Consider the following 22,559-nt stretch of genomic DNA (forward strand, 5'->3'; position numbering starts at 1 on the left):
TCACTTTCTTTAGAGTTTACAAAAAATTTCCCCATTCATTAACTCATATAGTCTAGGTCATCTCTGCAGCTGAAGAGCAGCAACAGTTCTTCCAAGATGTGCTGTTTATCTTGGTTTTTCTGAAGATGATGAGTAGATCAGACTTGCAGGAGCAGGAGGGTCACTTGGGTGGAAAGGACATACTGGTCTTGAAGATCCTGAGTTGCCAGTGAAGTTTATTTTAAAGATTATTACTGTATTAAAAACCCAAATGACTGATTTCGTAGTATACCCTCTTATTAACATTTTTGTTCTTGTTGGTTCTGTTTGTAGATGTCTTGTGGCTTCAAACACTCAGCAGTGGTAACATCAGATGGCAAACTGTTTACCTTTGGGAATGGTGACTATGGTCGTCTGGGTCTGGGCAACACCTCTAACAAAAAACTTCCAGAGAGAGTGACTGCACTGGAGGGATATCAGATTGGACAGGCATGGAATAAGTCAATAATATGTTCTATCTGATTATAGTTTCTTGTTTCCTCTGTGTGCACTTAGATACTATCCTTTCAGGAAGATTAGAATCACCATTTGTACTTATCCTGATGTACCTTTTATTTGGCCTAATTGGTAATTGGTTAACAAATGAAAGTCATAATTCAGGATGTGAATATTTCAAACTCCTCTTCATAATACAACTTGATATGAAACCTTTAAATAATATAGTAACTCCTGTTCGGTATCCTGGACAGGATGGCTGTCCTGTTCAGATGGCTGAATTGCAGCATATTGGTACCTGCTGCTCTTACGTAATAATTGTCCATGACCTATACATGTTGAGATTCTCTCTTAATGAAAAGAGGAGATAAAATATTATCTTCTGCTATCTTTTATCTTTTATTATTCCTTAGACTGTCTCTGGTGTGAATGAGTATTTTTTAATCATATGTACTTTTTTCCTGTCTTGTGTACTGTCTAATTCAGAGTTAGCCATAGATATTTGAAAGCTTTTTCTTTGAAGAAAAGAAAGTTGTCTTTTGTTTGTGAATGTTAAGAATATTTTCTTCATGACAAATTTGGTTAACATATGTAAAACCCTGAAACCAATAAAAAGCTTCTGGAAACAGAGCCAACTTTTTGACTGAAGTGAAGAAAAAGGGTCCCAGAAATGGGTTTGTATTTTAGGTATTGTGATTTGCCTTACTGACCACCTTGTTCTTTCTCCAGGTGGCTTGTGGCTTAAACCACACGTTGGCAGTGTCAGCAGATGGCTCCATGGTGTGGGCTTTTGGAGACGGGGACTATGGAAAACTAGGTTTAGGAAATTCCACTGCAAAATCTTCACCTCAGGTCAGTATTGTCTTTAATCTAGGGATGCAGACACCATGGTTTTCTTCTATGTCAATACGTCTTTTTAGTTGGAAGTAATTTACTTCTAACATTTTTGGTAGTTCATAATGAAATATAGAAGCTTCCTTTGCTTATTCTTAAATTTCCATCATTCTAAGACCTTATTTTCAGAGAAGGCAGTGGCACCCCACTCCAGTACTCTTGCCTGGAAAATCCCATGGATGGAGGAGCCTGGTAGGCTACAGTCCATGGGGTCACACAGAGTCGGACACGACTGAAGCGACTTAGCAGCAGCAGCAGCAGCAGCAGACCTTATTTTAAATAAGTCATTAATTACTAAACTGGATATAAAAATTCTGCAAGGGCAAGCATCTGTCTTTGTTATGGACTGAATAGTGTAGAACTACCCCCCATATAGAGAAGAAATAAGTATATATATATATTCCCAGGATATCTTATGGAGGGAAGTGTGAACAATCTTTTGTAACTCTGCTTGTGGCTGCCATTTCAGCTTGTTATTGCCACTGAATTATACAGGTGTGTGCCTTTTCAAAAGTAATAGGAAAACCCAGTGCATAAACAATAATTTAGAGTCTTTATGCACATTATAGAAGGTTTCTCAGCTCTTCAGAGCTCTTGTACATTCTCTTTATGTGGATTTTTCTAATATGTTTAACAAACAGCATGATTTACAAGTATTCAATTTACATTCAACTCCAGATTTCACTATCATATATAGTCTGTGACATCTTGGTAGCTAGATTGGTAAATATTCAGCAGTAGGTGCAGAAGGGAAGGAAGTCCTCTCTGAAGAACATATAAAGCATTACTGTTACCTCTGAAAGTAGAAAACAATCTGACTGAGAGCAGCCTGTGGCTTTACCTGGTCTTTTAGTGTTCTTTAAACAGCAGCAGAGTTCTCTTTGGTTTCTGTTGTGCAGAGCAGTGTTTCCACTTCACATGGGGTGCTGGGGGATTTTAGTCAAACATCTCATACCACCTATAGAACTTGCCCAAATTCAGGTAGTCTGCAGAGCAGTATGAGAAAATAACATTTAGGAGTGTGGATTTGACTGGAAACAGGTGGGTGACTATTAATATTTTTCTGGAAAACAGTCCTTGAGTTTATACATACCAGTAGGCAAATTTGAGTGTTTTTCTTTTTAAAGTATGTGCCTTACCCTTTTACTTTGCAGAAAGTTGATGTCCTTTGTGGAATTGGAATAAAAAAGGTTGCTTGTGGAACTCAGTTTTCTGTTGCATTAACCAAAGATGGTCATGTGTATACCTTTGGTCAAGGTAAGGCATTTTCCAGGCATTAATTATATTGCTTATTTTGTGCACACATGTATTACAGAAACATGTGCCCTCCAGCTGTATAGAAAATGCTTAAATTGAGTCACTTCTCATTCTGGGTGATGAGTGACCCTCATTCCCTAGCTACTTTTCAGCTCCTCTTTCATGATGTTTGCTGTTAGGACAAACTCTCCTGCTCATTGATCACCCCTCCTACCAGAGCCTTCATTCTTGCTAGAAGAATTCCTGCCAAAGCCTTCCCTTCCTCATCTCTGCTGCCTTTTTGCCTTGCTGCCGCAAACACTGCCTTGACCACCAGAGCTCCTCTGGATCCTGCCTCACTTCCCAGCCCTTGCAGGGACTGTGGGGTTCAGGTCTTAGGAATTCACAGGCATTCAGGATTCAGATCTTAAGTAAATCCAAATCCAGGCATCCACAGTGGGATTTCCTGGAAATGTGTTCACTTTTTTAAGTGGAACTTCCTGGCAAGTTATAGTGACTGAAGGGTGTTTCAGGCAGATGTGAGGAAAAGGAAGAAGTAAGCTGTGATTGAAGTTTCTAGTCTTGGAAGAATGTTGACACCACTGACGGGACAAGGGGTTGGTTTGGGGGAAAGAGACAAGGAGCTTAGTTTTAGTCGTATTGAATTTGGGCCGTGTACTCTAGGCTACATGTGTGGAGAAGTCTGGCAAGTTACTGGGGATTTAGGTCTGAAACTCCAGAGAGATTGCTTATAGAGATGTTGGTTTGCCTAATGGATAATGTTGTAGTTAAAGCCATATAAATAGGCTCTAAGAAACCCAGGGAGAGAACATGGGATAGAAAAGTAAGAGGATAAAACTCTGGAATGTGAATAAAGGGCATGTAAGCACAGGAAGAGGACTCAGGAGAATTGGCTTTGAAAGGAGTGGAGAGAGAGAGAGGTAGCCGGTGAGCCAGGACAGTGCAGTCTCTGAGGGGCAGGAGGAGCTGAGGCCACATTATCAAGGTAAAGTAGAGCTCCGTGGGCTGCAGTAGGCAGTTAGGAGCTATTCATGGCTTTTGAGAGTAGTTTCAGTGCAGTGATGAGAATGGAAGTTAGGCTGCAGAAGGTGGCCAAGCCAAACAGCATGTGAAACAACAGAAACTAGCCTGCACTTTGTAGAAGTTTGGCAGCAAAGATAAGGTGAGACGTTGGCTGTAAATTTGAGAACAAGAAAGGTTGCATGATGTGTTTTGTTAGGCTGCAAAAAGTTTAGAGCCTTTGTAACATGTGCAAGTCCTCTCAAGTATGAGGATGCTAGAGGTAACCTCTTGGTTTGAAGTAAGCTAATCATTTTAAATTTAATTTCATTTATTTTTATGAATAAGGAGATTGTGACATTTTGCAAAGAAGCAGTTTTAAACTTTATCCTTTCAGAATCCAGTATACCTTACCAGAAAACCAGTTTTTGCCCCAGTGAGATATATATATGTCATTGCCATACCACCATAGACATTAAATGACTCATTAGAAATTGGAAAAGGACTATGGTGTACCATCCATAAATGTCCTTTTGCTGTTTTTTCAGATCGCTTGATAGGTTTGCCAGAAGGGCGTGCTCGCAATCACAATCGACCACAGCAAATCCCTGTCCTGGCTGGAGTGGTCATCGAAGATGTGGCTGTTGGAGCTGAACACACACTTGCTTTGGCATCAACTGGAGATGTGTATGCCTGGGGGAGCAATTCAGAGGGTCAGGTAGATTTACTTCACTGCTGCTCTCTCATGTCTAGAAATCTGACAGAATAGTTCATTTGGCAAAGAGAAAAGCTAGAAACTCAGAACATCTGCACAAGGCCTCAAGCACATCATTGTGCTCTACATCAGATTATTTGGAGTCCAGTTGTGCGTATCTCTCTGTTGCTTGTGGCCTAATAAATGTATCATTGTTTAAAGAGAAATATGGCAATACAGCAAATGTAGTTAAGGGGATTAACTCAACATATGTGTATGTGTACACACTGAGAAGTGCCTGGCACATAATAAATGGCATTTTATAAGTATTTGCTACTATCATCATTAATCATCATCATTTTCACTACAGTAATAAGATTACATACTAGAAGCATCAGTTGATCTGAAAAAATGGAAAGAATAAAACAACAATACTTTTATATTTTATGATATGACAGTGTACAAAGTATATTTGTGTTTGCTCAGGAGGTCTTGTCACTCCCATTATGCAGAGCAATAAACCGAGCCTGTAAGAGATTGACAAAAAGACTCAAGAGGTTGATGTGTTCAGCCTATCCTGTATGTGGAGGAGGGAGGTACTTTGATGGAGGAGGTCTGAGATGCCTGCTACTACAGTGGCTTTCAGCTCCACATACAGAACCACATCCCCTTCCTCTGTAAATCTGCTTTATTTATGGCTGCCGCTAAAACCAGCAGCCCTCAAGTTCAAGGTCCAGTGTTGTTTATAGTAGCCTCATTTTGGCTCTGTGGTCTCCTCATCATTATATTAACAAGTGGGGAAGCTGGTCATCACTCTGGTTGCACATTGTCTTAATGAGAAGAGTTGATGTGGGGACACCTTTGGAAGGTCCCTGGTGGACCTTGACATTATCCTGCCTGATAATGTTGAGGTGCTCAGCCACCAAAACACTGGGTGTCCAAGTCAGGCCCTAAGAACCCTATGTATTTTCATAATTGTTTATTTACTGTTACACAGGCAATCTATGTTAAAAATCAAGAAATCAGTGTGTTTTAAGTAAAAACTCTAGGGATCGTTCTGTTATATGTGTATTTTTTTTTAACTTTCCAAGAATTTATTTCCTGTCTAGAAGTGGAAAAGATGTTTTCAGTCATTGAGACTCCTTTGCTAGATTTGGAATGGCCTTGTTGCAGGTTAATTTATAGGAGACAGTAATGAGCTATGAGGATCATTCTGATAGAGAAAATAAAAATTAACTTCATTATTTTCATATTGTTACTTGATACAGATAGTGACTTATTTATGTCTGCTACCCTCCAAGACAAAATTTTATCATCTTGGCTTCCTCTCTTCCTCTTTCCAGTTGAATATCTGAGTATTTGTAATTTATTCCCAGCTTGGCTTAGGTCATACCAACCATGTTCGAGAACCAACCCTGGTAACAGTTCTGCAAGGGAAAAATGTACGGCAGATCTCAGCTGGCCGCTGCCACAGTGCTGCATGGACAGCACCGCCTGTCCCGCCGAGAGCACCAGGTGAGGGAGGAAATAGCTGTGCTGCGGCAACCTCTCTTTGACCCCAGCTGCGCTGTCTGCTTGCCAGCTTCACACTGCATCCAGGCACCATTCTGAAGCCACCAGACCTTCCCCCACACAACCAAAGCACTCTTTGTGGTACAGCACTGCAGATACTTTCAAAGCAGGCCGTTCTCCTACAGACTTCATTGCATAGCAGTCCCTCTCTGCTCCCCAAAAGAAGAAAACATATTACTTAGGCAAGCAAATTTATAATTTTAGAACAGCAATGAAGTATTTTTTATATGTAAAAGTGATGAATTATAGCTTTCTAAGGCATGCTGTTAATAAAGATGAAAAGCCCTGAGACCACTTGTCAAATTCTCCACCCTAGTTAGTGGTTTGAAACATGATGTTGTCTATACAGTGGCATAGCAGGTAAAAAAAATTGTTACCATTTTGCTCCAGTGATGGGATACTTCTATCTTTTGTGTATTTTGCTTTTAATTTATTATGAAACCTTATAGATCTACAAAACATATAAAGAAAATTAAATGCATATCATTCCCCACAAGTGTAACCATTGCCTTAAGTATGATATTTATCATCCTATGCATTTCTTCATATTTGGGCTACCTCTTTCGTAGACCATCAAGTCCTCTCTGGTATCTGAAGCACTAGAATGTCCCTGAGGTGACCTTGTGCCTGAGAGCTGTTTTCTCATCCCTTTTTGGAGCCCCCTACTTCTTAGCCACAGGTCCTTGGGGAAAACTCCCCATACCGATCATTTTCTCTTAGATACCCTTAGAGAGCAAGGTAGGCCGGCCAGGTAGATTCCAAACAAGAATGTTCTAATAGAATGAGGAGTGCTGCCAGGCCACTGACAATTTCAGGTTCTCAGGAGCTTCTTCAGCTTCCAGCAGGGTTTCCCTTCCACTTCAGGACAGAGACTAGACAGCGTGGTGGCTAAAGGTTCAGACTCAAAAACCACATTGCCCAGGTTGAATCCGCCACTTAGGAGCTGAGTGACCCTGAGATTCAGTTTCCTTGTCTATAAAACAAGCATAATAATAGCACCTATTATAAAGAACTGTAGGAGTAAATGTATCAGTTCTTATGAAGCTCTTAGAACAGTGTCAGGCATATAGAAGTACTCAGTAAAGGTTTGTTTAGTGGCTAAGTCATGTGACTCTTTGCAACCCCCGTGGACAGAGGGGGTCCATGTTAGCTTTAACTAATAGGAAAATACCTCTGAGAACTGAGCTGTACAAATGTTTATTTTCAGGAAACTCAAATAAGTTGAGTATCTTATTCTTAGAGTTTTGTGCATTTCTGTAAGAGGATACCCATGGATACAGTCCTTGCAGTCTTTGCTTCTACAGAGCTTATTCTTTAGTATAAAACCTCCATGAATGATGTATTCATATCTTTCATTCTGTCATGTTAACTTTCTGTCAGAGCCCTAGTAAGTGTGGGAGGGGGTTCTGCTGAGTTGCCCATTTCCATTTTCCAGAACTTCCTCTCTGGTCCTGGTCCACACCTTGTGTTATTATGAAGATGTCAAGAATGAAATGTTATTGAATGTGAAAGAACAAATTTGGGTTTTTTGTTTTGTTTTGGGTGGGTGTGTGTGTGTGTGTGTGTGTGTGTGTGTGTGTGTGTGAAGAAACTAAGTCCATAGTTAAATGGGAAAGTAAATTAAAGGATAAAAAAGTAAGTTTCCATAATGATAAATAAAAAAGATGTTTTACAAACCAACTCTAGTGCATCAAAAATTTAAGATGAATTGATGGATAGAGGAACTGATAAATAAGTGATAAAGTATACATAGCAAAATATTAATTATAAGTGGTAGGAATGGGTGTTCCATCATATACTTGCAACTTCTGTATGTGTTTGAAAATTCTCAAAATGCTAAAAATGAAAACAGTGCATTTTCCTTTACAAGTGTGCATTTGTGTTCTGGGCAGGTGTGTCAGTGCCTCTGCAGCTGGGCCTGCCCGATACAGTGCCCCCCCAGTACGGGGCTCTGAGGGAGGTGAGCATTCACACTGCGAGGGCCAGGCTCCGGCTGCTTTACCATTTCTCTGACCTCATGTACTCGTCCTGGAGGCTGCTGAACCTCAGCCCCAACAACCAGGTAATGCTCTGGTTAGGAAGCGGTGCCCATGCTGTGCTCACCAGGTCCCTGGGCCTTTTCTTCAGCCTTAAGATACTTCCTCCATGGCTAATGCTTTTAGCACCCAGGAGATCTAGAAAAGGCAACAATTCTGTTCTCATTTTATTGCTGGATTAAGGATGATCCAGATACAGGTTATCATGCTGTTGGACACAAAACGGTCTTCCTTCAGTGTTTTGGTTTGTCGAAAGTTCAAGAAAGTATGAATGGCTGAGCATGTATTTTCTACAAACTGTAGTACATGATTTCAAAACTTAAGCACACAAAAGTATTAATACCTCAGTCAAAGGGGTTATATAAGTGAGTGTGAGAAACTTTGGAGGCTTCTTGCTGTCCTTACAAATGAACATACCCTGTGGAGGGGTAGTGGGGAGATAAAGTAAATTTAGCCGATTTGATTGTCTTTGTAGAACAGTCTAGTAATTTAGGAAGAAAGCAAGCTGGCTATGTTTGTTGGTTTAATGTGTAGGCATGCCTGCCAAAATGTGTATTAGTTTGTAAAACTGTTAGTGAAAAATCCTTTTGGTAACCCAGTTATGGGTGTATGAGAGATATGAGAAATCATTGTTGGAAATAGGTAATCAACCTGGCAACAGAATACTGTGCAGCACTAACAGAATGTTAGCATCCTGTTTACAGTTAGTGAGAGAAATGTTTATGGTATAAATTGAAGTGAGAAAAACAAAATTTATATAAACAGTAATCTCGAAAATGTGGAAAGGAAGGCAACTGGAAGGAAGTGGATGAAAGTGTTAATGGGGCCATCTCCATATGGTAATATTAGGGATGATTTTATTTGTGTGCTTATGTGTATGTCCTTTTCTGTATTTTAAAAATAATATACTTTATCAGAAAAATATTTTGAATAAATTGCTAATAAGGACTAATACCCAGATTTATGCTTTTAAAGTGCATTTCTAAAAGTGACATGTTACTTCTTTTAAGCCTCAGATTGTACCATTCCTGCTAAGCTTACTTTCTGTTACAGAATAGTACGTCTCATTATAATGCTGGAACATGGGGCATTGTGCAGGGACAGCTTCGGCCTTTGTTAGCCCCAAGAGTCTACACCCTCCCAATGGTGCGCTCTATAGGAAAAACCATGGTTCAAGGCAAAAACTATGGACCTCAAATTACTGTAAAGAGGATATCAACCAGGTTAGCACATTATATATGTATGTTTCATTAACTGGCATATTTTGAGATGGACTTACGACTGACTAATCTCTGTGAACCTTAGCTTCCTCATTTGTAGAGTAGAATAGTAATAGTATTTTATGTCAGTACCCAGTGTAATTACAGTGAGCCTAGCACAGTGTCTGGCTGTTGTTAAGCTGGCCTGTTCCTTCACTGATGGGAGAATATCTTCAAGTGACATTTGTGGAGCATTATATTTTGCTCTGTTTTCTCTTTCTTTTAAAGAGGACGGAAATGTAAGCCTATCTTTGTTCAAATAGCGAGACAAGTAGTTAAACTGAATGCCTCAGACCTCCGTCTGCCCTCCCGAGCCTGGAAGGTTAAGCTAGTTGGAGAAGGTGCTGATGACGCCGGAGGAGTGTTTGATGACACAATCACAGAGATGTGCCAGGTATATTCATGCAGTGTCCCCTCCTGAGTTGTCCACTCGGATGGTAGGCATTTTACTATTTCCAGTGATGACTGTGGCATGTTTTTGTAAATCTAAGCAAGAATTCATTTGTGATACTTACATAAAGCCATGCTATTAGTAATGTATATGTGAAATATTGCAAGGGTTTGTGAAATGAAGGTATGTTTCTGAGTTAGTGCCAGTGCTTGGCCATCTACCAATGACTTACCATCTGTTGTTCTATATAACAGACAGAGGAAACAGCAGTGACACATACGTACACTTCTGTAACAGACAAATCCAGGACCACTCGTGCTTGCATTTATTTCGGTGCTTTTAGAACAAAGAACAGCCAGGCTCCAAGGAAATTAGAAAACCAAATCTTAAGAGTTTGAACAAGTCTATATTTTAAGATCTGCAGTCACAGTTTTACTTCCAAATCAGCTCTGATCCTTCCAGCTTTGCCTCGTATCAGGATTTTTCTGATAAATCTGTATCTAAAATAATACTTGGCTATCATTTATTAAGTTTTTTTGAATGTCACTATACCCTGCTCAGAGATACCTCAGCTCAGGCCCTGGATTGGCTTTTTCATCTTTATTCTGTGTACTGCAGGACATTTTCTCCATGGGGGAGTTCCTAAATTCATTTTAAGTTACAGCCATGAAAATAATTACAGAGACTGCTGTTTGTCATATAGCATTATAAATTCCTCAACATTCTCTTTTCGACATGATCTTTAATGTTAATTGGTTCGTTTCTTGATACATTTAACTGCATTTCTAAAGCAATTGTTCATTCTTCTACAGGAACTTGAAACTGGTATTGTGGACCTTCTTATACCATCTCCCAATGCTACCGCAGAAGTGGGTTACAATAGGGACAGGTAAGGGCAGTCAGCAAGTTTTACTGAATGTCTGCAATAACAGTGTATATTTACTGTATGTTAGGCACTGTTCTAAGTGTTTTACATGTATTATCCCATTGAATTTCATTATAGCTCCAAGGAGTAGGAACTGTTACCGTTCTCCTTTCACAGATAGGAAACCAAGGCACTTACATCATGACTTGTTATTTATGAGACCAGCTGAATCACAATATAGCGGAATAGAGGAGGTGCAGACTTGAAATGAAACCGGACTTCTTTTATTTTCTGAAGGCCCACATGGCCTTCCCTCAATGAATTAAAATCCATTAAAACCTTTGAAATGCTGTCCAGTCACAGCAATTAGTGTTTGTAATCATGTATTGTTCCTGTGTTTGTCAAATTTTGAATTTTGGATCCTGCTTCGTGGACTTGTAAATGATAAATGATTTTAGGAAATAGGGCATCTTTGAGCAGGTAGCTTAAGGACTAACAGAGCATTCACTCACCCTTTTTATGGTTCTTCAAAGTAATTCAAAATACAGTCCCTGTGCCATCTAGAACAATAGCAGTAGGCCATATGTCACTATTGAACACCTGACATGTGGTTACAGGAGCTGAAGAACTAAATTTTAAATTTTATTTAATTAAATGGCTGCATGTGGCTAATGACTGCCATATTGGACAGCGTAGGTCTAGACTAATGCTTTAGCTGTTTAATAACTTGTTTCTAATAGAAATGAGGACAACTTTGAAGTATTTCCTTTAATTCTGCAGGTTCCTTTTTAATCCTTCTGCCTGCCTCGATGAACACTTAATGCAGTTTAAGTTCTTGGGAATCTTAATGGGGGTTGCCATTCGCACAAAGAAGCCTCTGGACCTCCACTTGGCCCCTCTGGTGTGGAAGCAGCTCTGCTGTGTCCCACTCACCCTGGAAGACCTGGAAGAGGTGGATCTGCTCTACGTGCAGACTCTCAACAGCATTCTTCACATTGAAGACAGTGGGATTACTGAGGAGAGTTTCCATGAGGTAAATCCTGGCTGGTCCATGTTTCTGCTGGTGTTGATGAGAATTTTCCTGTGTAAAACTCAGATGTAGCCTTCCTCTTGCTGTCCAGCTGACCCTTGCCGTATAACCATTGCTATACTTAGCAGTTCAACCTAGAAATTTAAATAGCTGCTAACAGAGTCAGCTCCAGCACTCAGCTTCTGCTCCTTCCCCTTTAATCCATTCTCTGTGCTTGTTAGAGTGAAGGAGAGAGAGAACCCAGGAGGCCTGGGATAGCCAGAGTTCATCACACCTGGCTTGGAGACAGAGAGATTCAGCTGCTTTAATGAAAACCAGATGAGTCAGCACTCCCTGCTCATCAAGTAGCCCAAGAAGTTCCCGACCTTTTTGGTACCCACCAGGGACTGATTTCATAGAACACAGTTTTTCCATGGGTGGGGGTAGACAAGGGGTGATTTGGGGATGATTTAAGCACAGTACATTTATTATGCACTCTATTTCTATTATTATTACATCAGCTCTACCTCAGATCATTAGGCATTAGCTCCTAAAAGCTGGGAACCCCTGAAGTAGCCTAATCAGCTATCTCAGTTGCCTTGTCTTCATCCATAAGATTTCTGATGTTGTTGATGTTCTGCTCTATTTGTGTGTAACACTTTCTGTGGTCATTTCTACCATGGAGTAAAAATTCTTTTTTCTTCTATTCATAGATGATTCCTCTTGATTCTTTTGTTGGCCAAAGCGCTGATGGCAAAATGGTTCCTATAATCCCTGGTGGAAATAGTATCCCACTCACGTTTTCTAATAGGAAAGAATATGTGGAGAGGGCCATTGAATATCGACTTCATGAAATGGACCGACAGGTGAGAGGAAACATTTTGAGAGGTTCACATGAGAGGTTTGAGGGGTTTGCTTTTGACTCCAAACAGGAGCTGTCTGGTTTTCACTGAATTTTGGTGTATGAGTTCACAGTGTTGGTTAATCTGTATCAATATTTCAGTCCCTATTCAGAGACTTTTCAGGCCATATCTCAGGGTCTGCTCTCTACTCAGAGCCTTGGGTGAGCCCTGGATTGGCCAGTGTTTGGCTGGGAGGCCAAGCCCCTGTCAGGCCTTCAGAACCTGCCTTCTCACTCACACTCTTCCTCAGTCTTCTTCGTCTTCACGTCTTCCTGCCCCCCGGCTCAGTGTCCTGCTCCAGCTCAGTCAGGGTCCATGTGAATGAGTCCCTGAAGACCAGCCTTGTGGTCCCATGAGGGCCTCTTTCCTCCAGGTCTGTAACTGTGCAGGTCTTGTCACCTAGAAATCCCTCAAGCTATCACATACTTCTGAGTTGTAGACTAAGAATTAGGCCGCAAAGTTTGGGTCTTCTTTCCTCAATTAGCGTGTGAGGCATTGAATGAAGAGTGCATTTTTTATAGCTAACTTATATATCCTTGTTCTGTGCTGATACTTAGTAAGCATTTAGTAAATGATGGGAATATGATAAGTGACCTTAGAAATGAATGCTGTGTCCCAAAGCGGTGATTTTGGTTATATAGTCCTTCATAGCCAATTCAGTAATACCTTATTTGCAGAAGATGTTGGGCTTTTCTCAGGAGTTGGATGCGGGGTCTGAGGCTGTGTAGTAAGTTGAATTATATATATTCTATACTCTTCACTCCTGGTTCCTTCTTCGACTCTGGCTTTAGGCCAAGTCTAGTCAGGAAACTATACCCCTTAGCTTAGTAAGGGTGGATCCTGTCAGCAATGTTGTTTACACAGTCAGGGCTTAGGATTTGTCTCTAGTGCTTAAAGATACTTACTCCTTATAGACTGAATAACTGACCAAAAATTCCCTGGTCACTTCCAACATGCCAGATGTGGTAGCATCCCCCCGCATGTGCAGTTTTCCCCATAGTTACTCGATGGGGAGATAGAAATTACTATCACCATTTCAGAAATGAATGCATGGAGTCCAGAGGAATGAAGTAATGTGCCCAAGGCAAAGCCACGATCACAAACCAGGTTTAACTGTGGTATCCAGGCTCTTGTGCTAACCTTTCCTATGAAGGCCAGATTGACCTGTTCTCCAGCAGCTGTGCTCTGCTCTGCCCTGGCTTTGTTCCTTTCTTGATAACAAGGCCTTCTTCCTCTTTCACTTCCTCCTTGTCTCTTAGAACCCCGTGTTCTTCCTATAGCTGTCCCAGTTGTTCCCCACTCAAGCAGCCATCCATGTACCTCAGCTTGTTTTTTGGCGCATTTTGGCCGGGGCATTCCCTTTTCTGTCAGCAGAGACTGTCCTTATTGCCCATTCATTCCTTCGCCCTGGGCATGACAGCCTTATACAATCATAACTCCACGGCCTTCCCCAAGATGTGGCTTCTCTTCAGGTTCTCTGGTTTGGCAGATGATTCTGAACTGACCAAGAATGGAGGAGTTATTTATGAAACAAACCTGGAACAGTGGTAGGTCTGTGTGTAGAGTATGCTCTATTGTATAACCTTGGAGTGGTTTCGCCAAACAGACTATGTAGGCAGCCTCTGACCGCACCCCTTCGGCACTCCTCAACTGATCTGTTCTCTGCACTGTGCTAACAAAAGTTAACTACCCAATCATTACAGACTCAGTTAAAATACCTATCATAATCATGTGAGCAGCAATTATTTGCCTTATTTTTTCAGATAAGAAAATTAAAAGAAGTGGTGGGGCTGGGATTCAGAACCCATCTCCTGATTAAATTCTCTGTCCTTTTTACTGCCTTCCTATGAAAGGACTTCTCAGTTTTACTTTCTTCTTTGTACTTTTCTAACTTTTTTTTTTTTTACAATCAGCACAAATGATTTTTACAAAAAGAATATAACTGTTTTCAAAAGAAAATATAAATTACAAAGACAGTAGAAGCCCTAGACACATCCTCCAAAAGCTGCTTACCCTAGTGAGAAGATGAAGTATCCCACAGAGCAGTTTTAACAGTCTGTGGCCATGTGTGGTTAGGAGTGTGAATGAGTGGGGTTGGCATTAGAAGGGCCCCTGTGGGCTAGAGTTTTGTGGGGCTAGGAAGGTGGGCCCCTGAATTGACTTGACCTGGGACAGGAAGGAATGTATGAATCCCACAAGCAGGGAGAAACTCTAACAAAGGGTCAGAGGCAAGAAGGTTGGACCGTGTGCAGTCATGCCAGTTCTGAGGGACAAGCAGAGGGTCTGGGAGCAGACGAGCAACATGAGGTGCCCGACCCGATTGGGTCCACCATGGGTGCCCAGTCTGCACACAGATGTTGAATGAACAACCTCTCCTGGGAGCAGGTGGCTGCAGTCCGAGAAGGAATGTCCTGGATCGTCCCTGTGCCGCTGTTGTCCCTCCTCACAGCAAAGCAGCTGGAGCAGATGGTGTGTGGGATGCCCGAGATCTCCGTAGAAGTCTTGAAGAAAGTGGTACGGTACCGGGAGGTGGATGAGCAGCATCAGCTGGTGCAGTGGTTCTGGCACACACTGGAGGAGTTCTCCAACGAGGAGCGTGTGCTTTTCATGAGGTTTGTGTCGGGACGATCTCGACTGCCAGCCAACACTGCTGATATTTCTCAGAGATTTCAAATCATGAAGGTTGATAGGGTAAGTAAGATATTTTTTCTTTCTGGTAATCTCTGCCTTTGTTGCTTCCTAGTTGCTTGCATGTTGGGCTTCAAGTAGGCCTGCCAATTCAGGATTAATGCTTGGAATTTCCAGATTTTTTTTTTCTTTTTAATCAAGCAGGAAAAACTTGTTTAGAAACATCTCATAACTTCAATTAAAAAAAAAAAAGTCCTACATGGATGTAGAAAACACACCACAACCAACAACCTTCACTGAATCTTTCAGTGTCTTCCTGAGTGAAAGCTAAGCTTGGCAGAAGGGCCATCATTGTTACCTCTGCGTCATATTTCCTGTGCCTTTTCCTCATGTGACTTCTGCACTGGGACACGGTCTTGTTTATTTGTTTTCACCAAGATACTAACCATTAACTGGTGCACGTGCTCCAGGAGGAACGAGACGACATGGGGAGCAGCAGTAACATGCTCTGCGGCTACGTGTCTGGTGTGCATAACGGAACAGGCAGTGTGGCTTCTCCGCAGCCTCATGAAAGGCCCCTGCTGCAGAGCACCAGCCCAGCTGCCGTCTTGACAGATGGCTCAGGAATAAAAGGGCTTAGGGCCTTAAATGCATGCTGCTGCCAGAGTCAACTTTCTTTCTCAGGCACCCATCTGACCATATCACTCCTCCTTTTATACTGTTCAGGGCCCCGTTGACCACCTTAGCGGTCTTAAACACCTCCACAGTCTGGCCTCTGCCCTGCTTTCTAATATCACTTCTTGACGCTTAACTATTTCTGGCCATTATGGCTGCTTGCCTTTCTCCTGATAGACCACACTGTTTTCTGGTTAGTTGTTTTGGTGGGGGATTGGCGGGGGGGAGGGGGTTGGTTATTGGCCACACCGCATGGCTTGTGAGATGTCAGTTCTTTAACCAGGGATTGAACCTGGGCCATGACAGTGAAAGCCTGGGATCCTAACCACTAGGCCACCAGAGAACTTCCAAGACCACCCGTGGACACTGTTTTTAAATGTCCATGCCTTTGTGTAGGCTCTTGCTTCTGCTTTTAGAAAGTTCTTTTCCTGTTCCTTTTCCATGTATGCCTGGCAGGCACTTACTCATCCTTTAAGCCCAATACCAATGTCATCTCCTCCAGGAAGCCCTCCTGGATGCTTTCCTATGCCTCCTAACTATTCCTTAGGGCAGACTTAGATCTCCTTATGTCCATCTCCTGGACACTTAGTATATCCCTCAAGCCCAACATTAAGTTAGAGGTGTCTGTGTCCCCTCTTTCTCCTTCTCAACCCCCTAAAAGCTGGGCAGTCCTCTGAGCTGGGCCCATCGTGTTTATTCCAGAAACAGCAAGGAAAATAGGACCTCGTTACAAGGGCCTATCCCACCAGTTTCATCAAGTTTCAGTATCTGCCTTTCTGGTGTTTTTCCAGTAACTACCCCTTGAAAGTTGCTGTAGTCAAAGCTGGCCCTCTCCTGAGGCTGCCTGCCTGGGCTCCACTCCTATGCTAGGCTTGCTGGAGAGGCCTTACACAGGAAAGGCTATGAAAAGAACCTTCCCATGAATTTTCTACATGACTTGCCAGAAACTAAAAGCTGTGAATCTATTTTGTTGCTTCAGAGAGGAGGAAATGGTTTGCTTCTATTCAGTTCTGGAAAAAAGCCTTGCCTTATATATCTGTTCTGGGCTACCCTGCCATCCCAGGAGTTAATCCACTAAACACCCCTGCCTGGAAAGTTTTATCCTCAGGAAACTGACCACTATTGGTCTCTCCTTTGTGACTTTTAAACCATTTCTCCAGTTTCCAGATCAGAGCCACCTGTTGACATTCCCCTTTATTGTCTTTGTGGGTTGTGGTTTTTCTGCATTCGTCATTGGCTCTGGCACAGCTAAGCTTCTAGGCCTTCCATCTCCCACTTCTTAGAAATGCATTCACCTGATGTCGAGTTCCGAAAAGGAGGGCTGGTTTCCAGGAGTTCAGTGAGAAAGAGGGCAGGTTCTTTTTTTGAAACTTTTTAAAAAAATTATAAAAACAATGTATATCATTACTATCATTATAGATAGTTTGGAAAACAGTTGTGTTTGCAGGGCAGAACAGTGTTTGCAGGGAGAGACAGGAATCCTGTCCCTCTAGTGGTTTCCATTTTCACTTTGGTGTAATTCTTCAAGCATACACATTTTTGCATGACAGGTTTGGAACTTCATATGAATTGTATTTATATTCACCTAATAATCTATGCCTAGCACTTTTCTGTCTTGCTACTAAGCATCATAATTATTGTTTTAAATAACTGTATCCCCATCAGTTAAAGAGGTGGGCTGGGATTTCATTAACTGCTCCTTCCTCATCAGAGCGGGGGTAGGATGGCAGGCAAAGGGTGCAGAAGGCTCACTAGGAGGACAGTGAGGGGAGGAGGAGTGTGGTGACTCCCTCAGAGCTGTTCCTTCCATTTCACTGGCTCTGTTGGTGCATCTCCATAGCAGCTTCAAGTTTGCACCCTCTGGTGAAAGGGAGTGAACTCTGTTGCCCTGTGGCAGGCACCACGTGAAGCATGTTCTCCCAAGTAACCCCACCAGTCAGGGCTCATTCTCATGTCACACGGGAGGGCCTTCGAAGAGTGAGGAGAGGGAAGAAGCGTCTTCACCAAAAGCTAGATGGCCACAGGACACCAGAGCCTGCACTCTCTCTACCATGGCCAAGCCTTGGCTTGCTCTCCAGGTGGCCATGCAGTCAGTCCTGTTCGTGGAGCCCACCTGCAGGCAGGGAGAAATGCTCTCCCAACTTGGGGGCTGTGGTTATGAGCAGCACTGCTCCCCACCCGCCCCTGCCACGACACCCTGATGCTGCAGTCACAGCTCTGGGTCTCTCTCTCCACAGCCTTACGACAGTCTGCCTACCTCACAGACCTGCTTCTTCCAGCTGAGACTGCCCCCCTACTCTAGCCAGCTGGTCATGGCTGAGCGCCTGCGCTATGCCATCAACAACTGCCGATCGATCGACATGGACAACTACATGCTCTCACGAAACGTGGACAATGCTGAGGGCTCCGACACTGACTACTGACTGCCGAGGGTGCCATCACCCCTCTTTCTTCTCAGTAATGTTCACTTCCAGTTTAATGTTGATACACTTTTATGGTAACTACATAGATGTTTTAGGCACATAAACCGACGTTATAAACAGTGGCCACATTTAGTTACTCTAAAGATAACAAAGAAATTAGATGTTTTTATTTTTCTGTGATTGTACAAAAAAAAAAAAAGACAAAGTGCTCTCAGTCAGGTTTTTCCCTCCATACTTTTGGTCACTTTTGATAAGTTTGCATGGAACCATTTTGGTGCATTTTTAGTTGGGAATGGTACATTTTTGTAAACCCGCCCAGTGAACATGGAATTGTACATTGTGTATAATTGTTCATTAGAAAGGACAGTTTTACATGAATATTCATATATTTATTTTGTTTTAATTTGAATTGCCTGTGCAGGGTTCCTTATGCAGAGAAATAAAGCTGATTCAGGAATCAGTGTATGGGCTGCTTTTATTATTGGAGCTTTGATGAAGAGAGAGTGAGCTTTCAAGTTTCATTCTGACAGCTTTTTGATCCATCAGAAGCATTCCTTCACACTGGACTTTGCTTGGAAATGACAGAGCAGAGGCCCTCATGGGTATAGCAGCCCAAGGTGAAAGCTTCTATTCACTGGTTCTGTCATCCTCGGCCTCTCACTGGGTTCCCTCATCACAGGCCCTTGTGTCAGCCACTTGGCCCATACTTTTGCACCATGCTTCCCCCTCCTCCAGAGCTGGTTTAAAGTGTGACACACTCATAGGAGCCTTCTTAAACAGCCCAGGATACCTGGTACAGGATACAGCTCTACTGAGTTCTGACACCACCCCCCGCCCCCCTTGCCACCCCCATACTGCCCTTTGAGGAACCAGTGGAAACAGTGATGAAATTAATGAGCTGGGCAGTTTACAATAACATGTCATCTACTCTGAAGGTGGCCAGGGGGGCACTTAACATGAATGAGTGACCATGTGAATGTGTGAATGAACATGAGAACTAAGGAGTGGCTTTTATGTCCTTGAATGATGGTAGGGAATTGTACTGGGGACTAGGGAAAGGATTACACCCTGGTGCTTAAACGCAGCCCTTGAAGGCTCTGGGCTATATGCTCATTTGCTCAGGCATGTCAGAATGAGCATGTGGTTCTGGGAGAGAGGGCCATCTGGAGAGCAGCTGTGAAGGCTCTGGGAGTGGGGACAGGGAGCAGGCACAGCCTTCAGGTGGCTTATCTCTTTAATCCATTAGGAGTTCATGCCCCACTATACTTCCAGTGTACTTCATGGACAAGGTCAAGGCTGACAGCCTGCTCAAATGAGGTGCCAGACAGAGAGCTTTACAACTACTTGTTTTCCACAAGGTAGGTAAAAGGCATGTGTTTGCAAAAAGAAATTGGAAGGAAAATGTGGTTTTGCTTGCCAAGATAATGTGGTGCATGGATATTTCCCAGTGAGTATGCCTAATAATATTTAGAATGATGACATTTTAGTTTTATGGAAAAGAGACTTCAGTTGGAATTGTGTCTCAGGAGGAGACCATAGCTTCCAGGGTCTGGGCCTTTAATACTGGACCTGAGAGCTCAGTCAGAAGCAACAGTGAAGGTCCTTGTGCTTGCAGCACCCACTCAGTGAGTGGGAATGCACTGTCAGCCTCTAGGTCAACAAGGAACTGCAGAGAAGAGAGGCCTCTGTGCTGCGGAAGTCCTGGACTGCACCACAGGGTTCTCTCCAGGCCCTCTGGGCTGGTTCCTGGTAACCAGTGGTTCTTCCCTCTTCCTGAGCTTGGGCTGAGGGTGTGCGAGCTGAAGGCTATGTCTGTAGTCTCAGACTATTTTAAATCAAAATGAGGCCTTGAGCTTCATGAGGCTCTGGGCTCTGCTGCCACAGTTTGCTCTGGACTCGGGGAAAGGGCACCCACAGCAGGCTGATGCTCATGCTTCCAGCTCCCACCTGTCAGGCCTAACGGATAGCTTCTCAGGAGCCCTAACTCTGTGAGGAAACTTAGAGACACCTTGGTTTTATAACAGATGCCATTTCTTTGCTGGAAACCTATCATTTTGCTTCATTCTCTCTACTTTTGGAAGCTGTAGGAGAGAGGAGAAGCCAGGAGTCCCTGATCTGAGGACCTGAAATCAGCCTAGTGCAACTATTTTTCCCCCCATAGTTCACTTTTAACCCCCATAGAGGTTTAGGTCTTTTTCTTTCCTTGCTGGATTTATTCAGTTAACAAATCCTTGCAGTTTTTGTCACCCTTAGATGGTCTCAAGAGACTTTTACCCCCAACCTTTAAGATTTACTCAGAGGCCTTTTCAAAATGCATCTTTTCTGTGGGCCTCCCAGCTTTGTGGCCTTTGCCCAGCACTGCCAGCCAGATGAAACCTACATCTGGTGAGCTGGGGTTTAGCAAAAACCAAGTCTTGGGCATTGAATCCCAGAGTTGAAGGAATGCTAGAACTAAGGCATCACATGGTCTCTCCCTTTACAGACCAGGAATTCAAGGTCAGGAGAAGGAGAGTGCTGGATGACAGGTACTTAATAGATGAGAGCTGGGAGTCCTGGCTTCCTGTCAGCACACTGCTAGTGGAGTTGAGGGAGCACAGTCAGTCCCCTGCAAATGCTTATCCTGTGCCGAAACAGGCCAGTGTGTCCCTTAAGACAAGCTTTGGAAGGCAGCTTCTCCCCAGCAGGTTCTGCTTCCTAGGGAGCAGTCAGGAGCCCCTGACTTCAGAGCATGTGGCCCCAGTCTGTGTTTTCACTGAGGGTCAGCCAGTACGATGTGGTGACTGGGATCAGCCTCCCACTAAGGGGTCACTGTTCCGCTCTGGTGCTGAGGTTCTGCACTCTCCTCCTAGCTTTCACTTTGGCTGCCTTGGCCAGAGTGAAAAGAGTTAGCATTCAGGACCTAGGCAAAGTCTGTGGTCTGTTCTAATGGAGGCTCTGAGGGCATAGATAACCCCCAAGCCCATTTCCAGGTGGCTCTGGGTCAGGCTCCCATCTCCCCCAGCTCGTCCCTTTCTGGAGATGCATTGGGCTTCCTGTCTTTTCTGAGCTGTGTTTGCTGATACCAACCTTACAGGAACTGGAGTCAGTCCCAGGTCTGGCTTAAAGGTCATGTCTTTCAACATGTGTTGCTGCTTCCCAGTGCCTGGGCCTTATGGGTTCTACCAGGCATAACCCCACCATGGATGTGAGGCTGCCTCTTCCTGCCCTCCCCCTTCCAGGCACTACACAGTTAGATATAATCTTGTCACAGTGTCACTGAAAGTGTCCTGGTCCTATTTTACAAATAGAGAAATGGAGGTTCAAAGAAGTCATAACTTGTCAGAAGTTACAGATGGCAGAGCTGGGAGAGAACTCAAAACTCCTGCCCAACCCCAGCGGCACATCTTCTGACTAGGCTGACTCCCTTGAAGTAGTGCCTAGCCCAGCCCAGGGCCAGTACCCAGTAAATGATTGTGAGATGAATGAGTTGGTGGGTTAATTAAGTATACAGTGCCCCCTGGAATATGCAAATCAGAAAAGACTGTGAGAGCTGTGTTTGGATTAAGCAGGGCACTGTGTTCTGTCCACTGCCTTTGCTGTGAACAGTGACTGTTAGAAGGCAGGCTGGAGAGTCAGTGCCTGCCTTCTGGAAGCATCTCAGATGGGCCTGGGCTTAGGGACCCAAAGCTCCCCTGCAGGGGGCAGGGCCTAACTGGAGCCCTAGAAACAATGCTGGACACAGCTGTCAGCACAGCTTCAGTGCTCTCATCACTAGTCTTGGTACATGGGGGTTTACTAGGCATCAAAGGGAACTGAACGCGCATTATAAAAGAGCTGTGGGAAAAGGAGCCTCAAGGGAATGCAGGTTACTGACATTCCAACTGAATTTACAATAACCTTTGTTTGCTTTACAAACACAGTCCCATGATTCTTAAAAGAACTTTGCAAAGCAAGATTTTCTTGCTATCCCAATACACAGGTAAGAATGCTGAGGTGTGGAGAGGACAGACCTGTGCTTGGTCAGAGGAGTGCTGAAAACCAGGATCCTGTTGTTCCCCAGACTAAACCACCAACTCAGGGCAAATGGGACCTCTGGGAACTGGGGTCTATCAGAGATGATGAAAGCAAATCCATGGGGTTTAAGTGGCTTCATTTTAAACAAACATTTAACTCCCTGGAAGCCTGAGCTTGCTTTCAACATTGTTTTCAGTAGTGGCTGAAAAATTAATTTCCTTTTAAAAACCTCTCTCCACTGTTCAGAGCAATGGTGGGTAAACTAGAAAGTCACCCAGAGGAAGCCTGTGTATCATCATAGGCTAATAGTGGGCCCTCCCATTCCACTGAAGCTGCTAACTTTGCAAGGCTGGCTTTTCCTACAGGGGGATGAAATGGGATTTTATTTCTGGGCTAAGTGCTGGTCCAACCAGGGGCCCAGGGGCAGCAACTGAGGCCTTCAGCAGTCCCTGGAGGGGTTTAGGCAAGGTGGGATGCTGTCTGCCTGC

At 43.4% G+C, this 22,559-nt stretch overlaps 2 protein-coding genes across 2 annotated transcripts in view; one reads left to right on the forward strand and one right to left on the reverse strand.

The window, feature by feature from the left end:
- Window positions 1–18,401, forward strand: part of HERC1 (HECT and RLD domain containing E3 ubiquitin protein ligase family member 1) — a 209,468-nt gene extending 191,067 nt beyond the window's left edge. Inside the window, exons 66-78 of the mRNA XM_052646182.1 lie at window positions 313–468; window positions 1,204–1,326; window positions 2,523–2,625; window positions 4,173–4,342; window positions 5,695–5,833; window positions 7,783–7,952; window positions 8,980–9,149; window positions 9,414–9,579; window positions 10,389–10,465; window positions 11,222–11,474; window positions 12,164–12,316; window positions 14,738–15,043; window positions 17,893–18,401. Of these exons, the coding sequence (XP_052502142.1) occupies window positions 313–468; window positions 1,204–1,326; window positions 2,523–2,625; window positions 4,173–4,342; window positions 5,695–5,833; window positions 7,783–7,952; window positions 8,980–9,149; window positions 9,414–9,579; window positions 10,389–10,465; window positions 11,222–11,474; window positions 12,164–12,316; window positions 14,738–15,043; window positions 17,893–18,078 (2,172 nt within the window). The 3' untranslated portion in view covers window positions 18,079–18,401. The remainder of the gene's footprint in view (window positions 1–312; window positions 469–1,203; window positions 1,327–2,522; window positions 2,626–4,172; window positions 4,343–5,694; window positions 5,834–7,782; window positions 7,953–8,979; window positions 9,150–9,413; window positions 9,580–10,388; window positions 10,466–11,221; window positions 11,475–12,163; window positions 12,317–14,737; window positions 15,044–17,892) is intronic.
- The window catches only part of SNX1 (sorting nexin 1), a 587,700-nt gene that overhangs the window by 495,053 nt on the left and 70,088 nt on the right, over window positions 1–22,559 (reverse strand). The window lies entirely within an intron of this gene.

The sequence above is a fragment of the Budorcas taxicolor genome, chromosome 10 (genome assembly GCF_023091745.1).
Source record: "Budorcas taxicolor isolate Tak-1 chromosome 10, Takin1.1, whole genome shotgun sequence".
Classification (NCBI taxonomy): Eukaryota; Metazoa; Chordata; class Mammalia; order Artiodactyla; family Bovidae; genus Budorcas; species Budorcas taxicolor.